A 12141-nucleotide genomic window follows, 5' to 3' on the forward strand; every position below is an offset into this window, starting at 1 on the left:
AGGAGACCAAAACACCAGTCTGGAGCCAATTTGGTGTGGCCAGCGGGCATGAAATTTATGGTGACAGAGGTGTGAAGACCCTGCATCACTCTCCAGGCCAGGTACCACAGCATATATTTCTTTTTATTCTGGCCGCTGCAATTGTCACAATGTAGGCCCACCTCCATCTCCCCAAGGCCAAAGTTCTCAAAAAAATGGTGTAACAAGGAAATGACCATGTTTGACCCCTTGCCACTTGACATGCCCTCATCTATGAGGTAGTTCATTTGCTGTGGGAGCCCCTCACAACACACACCAAAAATGCCACACTTCCTAGGCACCAAAAAGTAGATGGGGCCGGGCTGTAGAGGGCTGCTGGGGAGGTGAACCTGCTGGGCAAAATCAAAACTGTCATGGATTTTGCCAGGCCAGCTATTTGGCAGATGAGGTCCCAGCTGACAAATGTTGGCAGCAGATGTAGCAGCTTTGCTGTCTTCTACAAGCGCGTTGTAGAATCTGCGTTCTGCATCGACAACATTCAGGTGAGCCAGCTGTTCCCCGAGGCTGACTGCCCTGTGTTCCTCAGCAAGGTCAGCACTGCGTCTGATTCTCTCATTATTCTGCTTGCACTGCCAGCACAGATCTGTCACTGGTTTTCCACCCACAATGTAGGGAAGGTGCTGCTCCCACAGTTTGAAAAAGGAGGACTTCCCCAGCATCCGCTGCCCTGGAATATACAACAAATTATTAAATCAGACAAACTGTCCTTTCTTTCCAGTGCTTTTCTGTTAAAAAAAAAAAAAGTATTGAATATTTTTTATTTATCTGACATCAATCAGTCTGTGTCATTAGTACATGAAAAAAATAAAGAAAACCCCAAAACTTTCATAAAAAAAATATATGAAACATAAATTTCATTTATAATATCTATGTGAGAAAAAATGGATGAAATAGTGTGTGTGTGTGTGTGTGTGTGTGTGTGTGTGTGTGTGTGTGTGTGTGTGTATCTGTGTGTACGTGTGCATGTGCGTGTGCAAGTGCTCATGTGTGCTAAATAAAATGCAATAAAAGAAATTACATTCACAGCAAATACAAATTTTCCTGAAAAGAACAATTCTGTGAATATATTTTTGATATTGCTGACAAAGTCCAGTTATACTGTTTATGATAAAAAATGAGAATACAACTTTCAGGAAATGAATATGCATCAATCATTAGCATTTTAAAGCAAAAGTTATTACACTGCTGTTAAAAAACAACACATCTTCACTATCATAAAAATTGGGACTGAGGTTTACCTCTTGCTCTGGCAATTGCATGGTAGTGCCTCCATATTGAAGCCTTTGAGTGGGCCGATGGCAGGATTTGGATGTCTGTCCTCTTGAAGCCTGGCACACGTCCCGGCAACACCAGCCCATCATCTTCAGCAAAATTTGTAATGAAGCGGACACCTCTCTCTATGTCATCAGGACAGATGGCGTTGGTGTTGAACCGTCTTCCTCCACTCTTCTTTCGCCGTGGTGTCAGCCCGTGTTCCAAGAAATGCTTAAGCAAGGCTGTCAGCTTGTTCTGGCTTATTCTGAAACAGTTTGTTATTTGATGTTCTTTTATCTGGTCATTTTTCTGTTAGCATGAGCTGATAAGCAACTAAGACAGATCTGTTGTTTCGCCTTTGTTTTGAATTATTTTCAATGGTTTATTAAGTCTGTTTATTCATCCTTATTTAAAACCATCAGCAGTGTTAACCCACTTTGATTTTATAATTTCAGTTTGTACATACTGTACATACATCACAGCTTTCATTTATATAGAAGTGATTTTCTTCTAATTCAATTAGAAAAAGATGATAAAGGTACATCATTGTTCTAAAAATAACAATTTGATAAATCTAATATTGAAAAAGTATGGAAAAGTTACTGTGAATACTTCATGCACTGAGACATATGGAAAAGTTACTATTAATACTTCATGCACTGAGACATATCAAGTAAATGTACACTGATGACATACGGAAAGAGAGATCTGTGAAAAAGTTTGTAATTCTATACATCACATGTACATCTTAAAAAAAAAAAAAATGTGGAAAACACTTCAATTTTCCACAAATTTTGTTTATATAAATATATGCTATAGAAATATTATGATAACGATTTACGCAAACTGCAGGGTAGGCTCTCAATGCCTGATCAGTATCTTTGGTTAACAAAATTGAAAAGATCAGGAATCTGGTTTTTTCTTTCTTAATTTTACAGCAGATGTGGTGTAACATGGATGGATCAGTACACATGTTTTCACACCTTGAAACTGAAACCTAAACTGTGAAAATATAACAAGTATGCACATTTTACAGAAAATTTATAGTTACAATAGTGACACAAAATCACTCACCCACAGATAAACTTGAAGGGTTCCCTGCAGACAATTCTGAAGTCAACAGTGTATGTGGTGTGCTGTTGTTGCCTCTTGTTCTGACGACCTGGCTTGCCAATGGTGATTTCAGAATTGTTCACTGGTGTACAGGCAAGCATCCCAAGTAGCAGCATATCTTTATCCGCTGAAAAAAAAAAAGTTAAGTTGTACTCTGTCTGTGTACTGTTGATACAACTGATATTGGCTTATTATCAATACCATCACACACAGTGTACACACACACACACACACATGTACACACACACATAACACACATCTTGGCTTATAATCAATACCATCACACACGGTGACACACACACACACACCAACACACACATGTACACACACACACATAACACACATCTTGGCTTATAATCAATACCATCACACACAGTGACACACACACACACCAACACACACATGTACACACACACACATAACACACATCTTGGCTTATAATCAATACCATCACACACAGTGTACACACACACACACACCAACACACACATGTACACACACACATAACACACATCTTGGCTTATAATCAATACCATCACACACAGTGTACACACACACACACACCAACACACACATGTACACACACACATAACACACATCTTGGCTTATAATCAATACCATCACACACAGTGTACACACACACACACCAACACACACATGTACACACACACACATAACACACATCTTGGCTTATAATCAATACCATCACACACAGTGTACACACACACACACTAACACACACACATGTACACACACACATAACACACATCTTGGCTTATAATCAATACCATCACACACAGTTACACACACACAATCACACATTCAGTAGAACTTTGAAACTGACTGAAAACTGCTGATAGTGTGCCCATGTACCACCCCATTTTTACATATGAAATGGTTGAACCATGAACTGAGAGAATACATCTGTGATTAAAAAATAAATTAAACATTGATGAGTTATTTTGTAATGACACAATCACAAATTATCATGTTATGAGCAGTTTGTGTGTGTGTGTGTGTGTGTGTGTGTGTGTCACTGTGTGTGTGTGTGATTAAATATTCTAAATTACACTCTTTGTTAACTTCAGATTCATCTTGTTTTTGTTCCTTTTGGTTTCTTTCTTTAACACATGTCAATCAATGAATTTTTGCACATGTGTACAGGTAGTACAGGCAATAAACCAGTGTTGAATTGTTAAGAAAATTCCCTGTGTTTTTCAACAATGGTGGAATACAAACAAATTCTCATTTAGATCTACTATCATCATCACAATACAATATTTATAGTTAATATGGTATATTATTAATACGCTTACCTTCAGACAGTTCAGCTATATCCAGTCTCTTTGCCAGTATTTCCTCTTGTGTGAACTGTGAGATGCAGCCCTTTTTATCTTGCATCAGTGAATGTGTACCGGCATTGTCACACGTGTCCGTGAGGTTCACACTTCTGCTTGCACCTGATGTATGTCGATTTCGGCATTTGCAATCAAAGGCGTCAATTTTTATCCTTTCCATATCTGGTACAAGTGTTAATTCATCATCTATGTCAACACTGTCTGCGGCATTTGATGTTGAAAGTTCAACGAGTGGAAATTCTCCGTCGTCAGACTTCGACTCGACGTCGTCAACTTCGTCTTCACTGTAATCGGTTTCATGGCCATCAGCCTCGTTGGAATCGCCAGTTCCGTCAATGAAGTATTCATTTAAAATCTCATGAATGTCGCCTTCATCATTTGATGACAAAATATTTGCATCTCGGGCAGATTTTGTCAGGAAATTGCGGAGTTTTTCTTCACGCGTGTAATTGTTCCGCGAAGCCATGTTGATCTGTAACGGCCGTCTGTGAATGGTTCGTTTCGTCATGTGATCTGTCTGTTCCAATGACAAAGGGGGATTTCCCAACATAGTTACGCATTGTTTACGTAGTACATCCTTATTTTGAGAGCGATTATTGGCTAGCAGTTTAAAATTCAACCAATGAGAAAGACAGGGTTTGAAAGCCAAGAAGCTGCCCTTCACAAAGACATACGACTCGACCGGTTCATTCTAAAAGATCGAGGGGGGAAAGCATGTCGAAGTTGACCGATTTTGTGAAGTAACGGACGATCAAAATGAAGGGTTAGGTTCTTAAAACACACTTTATGGCAAAAGAAACATAATTACACCTAGATACTTCAATATGATATAGAAGAAAGCCTAAAGTTTGCATTAAAGCCAAAATCAGAAAATCGACAACCTGACCCCCATCTGCCTAAAATCGCTGCTAGTGGAAAAGCTGGTCAGGTGCAAAGTGACTCATTCCGTGATGGAGGGTCACATATATGGATTCACCTCAACGCAGTGGCGCCTCCTCAAGAAACAAAATGTAACCATAACTCACAGGAACATGCAAATTTAATATTTGACTTTTGTATCTTTTTTATCACACAGTGCTGCCTGCCCCCCTTTTCAAGTTCCAGGGACACACATCTTAAAAACCAGGGACAAAGCCTGATTTCCAGGGACACCTCTTATGACGTCAGATTTTACCACCTCAAAGAAAATGAAATGAAAAAAATCGCAAATTTTGGTGTGTTTTTTTATGCTTCTCGGTCGACACATGGCGAGTGATTTCGTCCCGTCCTCCTGAACCGATGGAAAACTCGCAGGCACAAATTTCACAACAAGCGTAAGTGTCTGTCTTGCCGCGCTTAATAAATGGCCATGTCTCGGTGTACTTCGCAATGAAAGTTTGATGCCGTTTTGCTATCTTCTTCGATGTAGATTCGCACTCCTTGCTGCTTCGCTTCGACGCCATTATTTCAATCTCTCTCGAAAGTTCCACATCGGCCTATACGCATGCGCGCTGGTCACACTTTTGGCGGTGTGGCCATAGTCAGTCGATGCGTATTCGCCTAAAGACTTTTTCCCGGGACATGAAACCGAAAAGTGGATTCCCGGGACGGACTGTCCGTTTTCATTGTTTTCCGGGACAAATACCCGTACCCCGGGACGGTAGGCAGCCCTGATCACATCAAGCAAGCAACAAAGGAAAAGGGGGTGACTGAGACTCAATCAATTATGTTTCATTCCTTCTGAATGTTAAAATTATTGTCCAGTCACAAGTGTTTCTGGAAGCAAGTCATCAAATCAAACTGAGAAAGAAAGAGATGTGCATTACATGGGTTGGGAAGAAGAGGAGAGGTTGTGCCAGGTCAAAAAAAGATCAAGATAACAGAGGCAAACACACACACACATACACACACACAGGTTTACTGACCTTATCACGACTTGTGTTGTATTTCTTGCTTTCCAAGAGTCGACCACGTCTGTCTCTCCTTGGTTCAACCATATTCTGCTACAAATGTAAAATAACAATAAAATAAACAATAAAAAACAAAACAAAGAGAGGTGTGTGGTTGGAGGGATGGCGGTGGACTGTCATTCACTTTTATTCTGCATAACAACAACAAAAAATAATGGAATAATCGTCTTGTTTTAGTTGCTACCAGTTAACACAAAAGTAAATTACACATGCTGGGCACAAGGTGTGTGTGTGTGTGTGTGTGTGTGTGTGTGTGTGCGCGCGCGCACACAAACAATCCTACCATTATATAGCTGCGTCAATAGTTTGGGGCAGCACACACAAACAATCCTACCATTATACAGCTGCGTCAATAGTTTGGGGCAGCACACACAATCATACCATTATACAGCTGTGTCAATAGTTTGGGGCAGCACACACAAACAATCCTACCATTATACAGCTGCGTCAATAGTTTGGGGCAGCACACACAAACAATCCTACCATTATACAGCTGCGTCAATAGTTTGGGGCAGCACACACAATCCTACCATTATACAGCTGTGTCAATAGTTTGGGGCAGCACACACAATCCTACCATTATACAGCTGCGTCAATAGTTTGGGGCAGCACACACAAACAATCCTACCATTATACAGCTGTGTCAATAGTTTGGGGCAGCACACACAAACAATCCTACCATTATACAGCTGCGTCAATAGTTTGGGGCAGCACACACACACACAATCCTACCATTATACAGCTGCACCAATAGTTTGGGGCAGCACACACAAACAATCCTACCATTATACAGCTGCGTCAATAGTTTGGGGCAGCACACACACACACAATCCTACCATTATACAGCTGTGTCAATAGTTTGGGGCAGCACACACAAACAATCCTACCATTATACAGCTGCGTCAATAGTTTGGGGCAGCACACACAAACAATCCTACCATTATACAGCTGCGTCAATAGTTTGGGGCAGCACACAAACAATCCTACCATTATACAGCTGTGTCAATAGTTTGGGACAGCACACACAAACAATCCTACCATTATACAGCTGCGTCAATAGTTTGGGGCAGCACACACAATCCTACCATTATACAGCTGTGTCAATAGTTTGGGGCAGCACACACAAACAATCCTACCATTATACAGCTGTGTCAATAGTTTGGGACAGCACACAGAAACAATCCTACCATTATACAGCTGTGTCAATAGTTTGGGGCAGCACACACAAACAATCCTACCATTATACAGCTGCGTCAATAGTTTGGGGCAGCACACACACACAATCCTACCATTATATAGCTGTGTCAATAGTTTGGGGCAGCACACACAATCCTACCATTATACAGCTGCGTCAATAGTTTGGGGCAGCACACACAAACAATCCTACCATTATACAGCTGCGTCAATAGTTTGGGGCAGCACACACAATCCTACCATTATACAGCTGCGTCAATAGTTTGGGGCAGCACACACAATCAACCCTACCATTATACAGCTGCGTCAATAGTTTGGGACAGCACACACAAACAATCCTACCATTATACAGCTGCGTCAATAGTTTGGGACAGCACACACAAACAATCCTACCATTATACAGCTGCGTCAATAGTTTGGGACAGCACACACAAACAATCCTACCATTATACAGCTGTGTCAATAGTTTGGGGCAGCACACACAAACAATCCTACCATTATACAGCTGCGTCAATAGTTTGGGGCAGCACACACAATCCTACCATTATACAGCTGCGTCAATAGTTTGGGGCAGCACACACAATCCTACCATTATACAGCTGCGTCAATAGTTTGGGGCAGCACACACAAACAATCCTACCATTATACAGCTGCGTCAATAGTTTGGGGCAGCACACACAAACAATCCTACCATTATACAGCTGCGTCAATAGTTTGGGGCAGCACACACAAACAATCCTACCATTATACAGCTGTGTCAATAGTTTGGGGCAGCACACACAAACAATCCTACCATTATACAGCTGCGTCAATAGTTTGGGGCAGCACACACAATCAATCCTACCATTATACAGCTGCGTCAATAGTTTGGGGCAGCACACACAAACAATCCTACCATTATACAGCTGCGTCAATAGTTTGGGGCAGCACACACAAACAATCCTACCATTATACAGCTGCGTCAATAGTTTGGGGCAGCACACACAAACAATCCTACCATTATACAGCTGCGTCAATAGTTTGGGGCAGCACACACAAACAATCCTACCATTATACAGCTGTGTCAATAGTTTGGGACAGCACACACAAACAATCCTACCATTATACAGCTGCGTCAATAGTTTGGGGCAGCACACACAAACAATCCTACCATTATACAGCTGCGTCAATAGTTTGGGGCAGCACACACAAACAATCCTACCATTATACAGCTACGTCAACCGACACATCAGCTTCCAGTCTTTCTGCTGCCCTGAATTAAACTTTCAACACATGCCTGCCAACCCTTCATGAACAAAGAGAGATGGAGAGAAGGAAACAAAGAAAGAGAAATTTCTCACCTGAGCTCTAGGATTTTTTAACCTCTGGAAGTAGTTCTCCAACTGCAACAATAAAAAAAAGAACTGTCATATCCAAGATCTCCAATGTAAAACAACACTCCCTCGTTTACCTTAGGAAAAGATACTGAACAATGTCACCAAGGGTGGAAAGGACCAGGGACGTTGAAACACATGAATGGGATACCCCCTACCTGAACTCAACAGTATTTCATGCTCTTGACAATAGCATACAGAATTACCTTCAACTTGGAGTTCCATGCATATGCATAAATATATCTGTGACCATGTGCATGCAAGTATGCACGCATACAGCATCAAGCATGAACAAGGCGGCTACACTGCTTTTCTCTTTGAACATCTTGCTTCTCAAATCCATCTTTTCTTTTCTAAGTACACTTTGGTTACTCTCTATACCCATTGAAAAAAAATCTAAAAGCATTGTACTTTGATTTGGATAATCACAATACTGTTCCTTACTTCAACTGAAACTAGGATTGTAACTGCAAAAAGAAACCTGATGGGCTGTAATTCAAATACAGAAAATTCTCAATGATTTGCACGAAGAACAATTTCATGAAGATCTGAAACAACATGATTTTTCTGAAGAACTGCACAAAGATTCTAATGATGGGTTCAAAGATATGTGATGAAGTGAAGCAGCAGGCACTAACCAGTGTGCGATCAATGGTGTGAATGTAGTAGGCAAATGCTTTGCCTGTCCACGACACTGCCCCTGTCAAGGGAGACAGCTCCTGGACTTGCATGATAGATCCAATGTCTGCCCACATCAAACCACACACAACAAATATCACATCAATCCTTCTGGTTTCATTCCCAAGCACAGTGCATGCACAGCCACGAAACTGAAACCAAGCATTTAGTCATGCTCACATGACGTGTAAAAAAAAAAAAAAAAAATCCCAAAAACAAACGTAAACAAATGACAGGTAAACTGTCATATAAGGTGTGGTTAAAAAGGAAAAAAAAGAAAAGAAAAAAAAAGTCAAGTCATAAGGAGCACTTACAAAAATCATGTTTTAATGAATGTTCATATAATGTATAGCAAAAACAATTCTTTATGAAATGATCAAATGTCATAAGTAATAATGGGTAGTAAATTATATCTATATTTATCTAATATATATACTCCTGATCTAAATGCTGATCTGTTCTCCACCTATGTCGACCTCACTAAGGCCTTCGACACCGTGAGTAGAGAAGGACTGTGGAAGATCATGGCCAAGTACGGATGCCCTCGGAAATTTATTTCCTTGGTCAGCCAATTCCATGAAGGCATGCAGGCTCGAGTCCAGGACAAAGGCGAAACATCTGCTCCTTTTGCTGTCACAAATGGTGTCGAGCAAGGCTCCAACGCTGTTCAGCCTCATGTTCTCTGCAATGCTTACTGATGCCTTCAGAGATGGCGATGTTGGAATCGGCCTAAAGTACTGAACAGATGGTAAGTTGTTTAACCTCAGAAGGCTTCAAGCAAAAATGAAGGTCATGACAGACATCATCAGAGACTTTTTGTTTGCTGATGATTGTGCCCTCAACGCTGGATCTGAAGCTGACATGCAACTCAGCGTTGACAAGTTTGCCACTGCCAGCAGGAACTTCGGCCTTACCATCAGCACAAGGAAAACTGAAGTTCTCCATCAGCCAGCCCCAGGGAAACCCTACGTTGAGCCCAACATCACAGTCAACGGTCAGAGACTCAGTGCGGTGGAGCGGTTCACATACCTTGGCAGCACACTGTCACGAAATGCGACCATCGACGATGAAGTGAACGTCAGGATTGCAAGAGCAAGCGCAACTTTTGGTAGACTCAGTGCAAATGTCTGGAACAGAAGAGGCATTAGTCTTGAGACCAAGCCACCCTTCCCAAAAGCCACCCTTCCCAGCATCTTCACCATCCTAATGCAGTCCCAGCTTCGCTGGTCTGGACACGTGGCGCGCATGCCAGACCATCGGCTGCCCAAAAGGCTCTTCTATGGCGAGCTGCAACAAGGGAAGAGATCACACGGAGGTCAGAAGAAGCGCTTCAGAGATACTCTGAAAGTCTCTCTGAAAGCGTTTGATATCAACCCTGACTCCTGGGAGGAATCTGCAGTGGACCGTGACAAATGGCGTGCTGCTGTGCACAAAGGCGCCAAGTTGTGCGAGGCCAACAGGACTGCTGCAGCTGTTCAGAAGAGGCAGGCCAGAAAGTCACGGGCAAACAAGCTCCCTGACAGTGGTATGCCTGTCTTTGTCTGCCCCAACTGTCAGCGAACATTTCGTGCGCAGATTGGACTATTCAGCCATCTGCGCATTCACAGATAGATTAATGAGCATCCTCCCCCCCACCCCACCACCACCCTCCCCCCATCCCCCAGCTGGATGACAACGATGGTCATCATCGATCTCGATGGACACACACCATATATATATATATATATATAAAGATAAAAAACAAACAAAAGTAATGTTGTCTATTTAACTTTTAAAAAACATAAGAAATCTTATGAAAAGTATTAAGCATGTATATTTGAAAGGCAGAGAGAGAGAGAGAGAAAGAGAGGATGTTTGTGTGTTTGCGCATGCATGTTTCTGTGCATCCACATATCTGTGCATCCATGTCATGGGTGCTCAGCCGAGCACAAAATCCACCTCTTTAGTTTCCGAGCAGCGTCTAGCGTCTGGGGTCAAACTTTTTTTAATGCCAGACTTTCCCACCACACTCTGCATTGGCCGGCGCATTCACCGCGGTATTTCTGGCCCCGCGTGCCAAACCTGGACACCCTTTGTTTCACTTGGCCCCGCAGCCCCTGCTCCACTTTTCTCACGCTTCCACAGCATCCACACATTTCCTGCAGTGATTACACTCACCCTGCTCTCCATCCCCCTGCTGCTGGCACTCACCATGCTACAGTGTGTTCATTTAAACACTTGTTGTGCTGACAAGAAAAAAATCTACAACTCAAAAGGGTGGGCTCATCTGCATGCAGGCATGCTAAATGTTCTGGTGATTTTTACTATTTCATTGTAATAAGCGTATGTTTTCTTAGAGAGGGATTTAAATTTTATGATTTTTGCAATCATGTTTCTGCTTGACCTTCTCTTCTCTTTCTTCATGTATGTTTCAACCGTTGCCTCAACAATTGCTATGTAAGAAAATATATTGTGTTTGGAGTCAATAGAAAGCTCATTTTGCATTCTTTGTAGAAACCCACTTCTTTTGTCGTTATTTCCAATCCATCCGGGAAGATGATGCGTGAAAGAAACAAAGCAGATTTACCGCTGAACAAGCGTACAGCGAGTGCCGCTGGCACGGCCTGTTTGTCAGCCACGTTTATTTATATCCATGCCCTACTTCCTGGGTTCATGAACTTTCGCTGGGCCAACTAAAGTGCCAGCACTGAACATCCGTGATGTATACACACACATGCACATGAGCACTGATTACACAAGTGAGCCTTCAAAAGACCAGATGCACAAACAACAGAGAGCAAGAGAGAAGACAGGGCTCTCACCACTGAGGTTCCGGTCAGTGATCCGGAAGTTGAGGGGACAGAATGCTTTGGATGATACAATTTTAGCACCTTCCTTCATGTTGGAAAACATGTTCTTTAGCTGCAAAAATAAAACAGTCCAAATTACGTACCACATACCACCGAGCCCAAACCTAAAACCACTCTCACTAACTCTACGTCAGCTCCAAGAGGTGACAAATCAAGTCACCCCTCTGGGACAACTCTGCACAGAATTGAACAAGAAAATGGAAGAGAGACTGGAGTGAATGTGGAGTAATCAGCTAAAGGGAGAACCTGACGTATTCACCCACAACAGTTAACATCCCCTGAATGAACTGCAGGAAACTTGTCTGTCCTCCTTATCAAGTCTCACTCAGTACTG

The 12141-nt window shown here is 42.1% G+C and overlaps 1 protein-coding gene across 4 annotated transcripts in view; it reads right to left on the reverse strand.

The window, feature by feature from the left end:
• LOC143280205 (uncharacterized) overlaps window positions 1–12141 on the reverse strand; it is an 81951-nt gene that overhangs the window by 37993 nt on the left and 31817 nt on the right. For all 4 annotated transcript variants that reach the window (XM_076584825.1, XM_076584827.1, XM_076584826.1 and 1 more), the window contains exons 11-14: window positions 11760–11859; window positions 8919–9025; window positions 8248–8289; window positions 5669–5746 (exon numbers count right to left, since the gene is read on the reverse strand). In XM_076584825.1, coding sequence (XP_076440940.1) covers window positions 5669–5746; window positions 8248–8289; window positions 8919–9025; window positions 11760–11859 — 327 coding nt within the window. The remainder of the gene's footprint in view (window positions 1–5668; window positions 5747–8247; window positions 8290–8918; window positions 9026–11759; window positions 11860–12141) is intronic.

This window comes from Babylonia areolata, chromosome 3 (genome assembly GCF_041734735.1).
Source record: "Babylonia areolata isolate BAREFJ2019XMU chromosome 3, ASM4173473v1, whole genome shotgun sequence".
Lineage (NCBI taxonomy): Eukaryota > Metazoa > Mollusca > Gastropoda > Neogastropoda > Buccinidae > Babylonia > Babylonia areolata.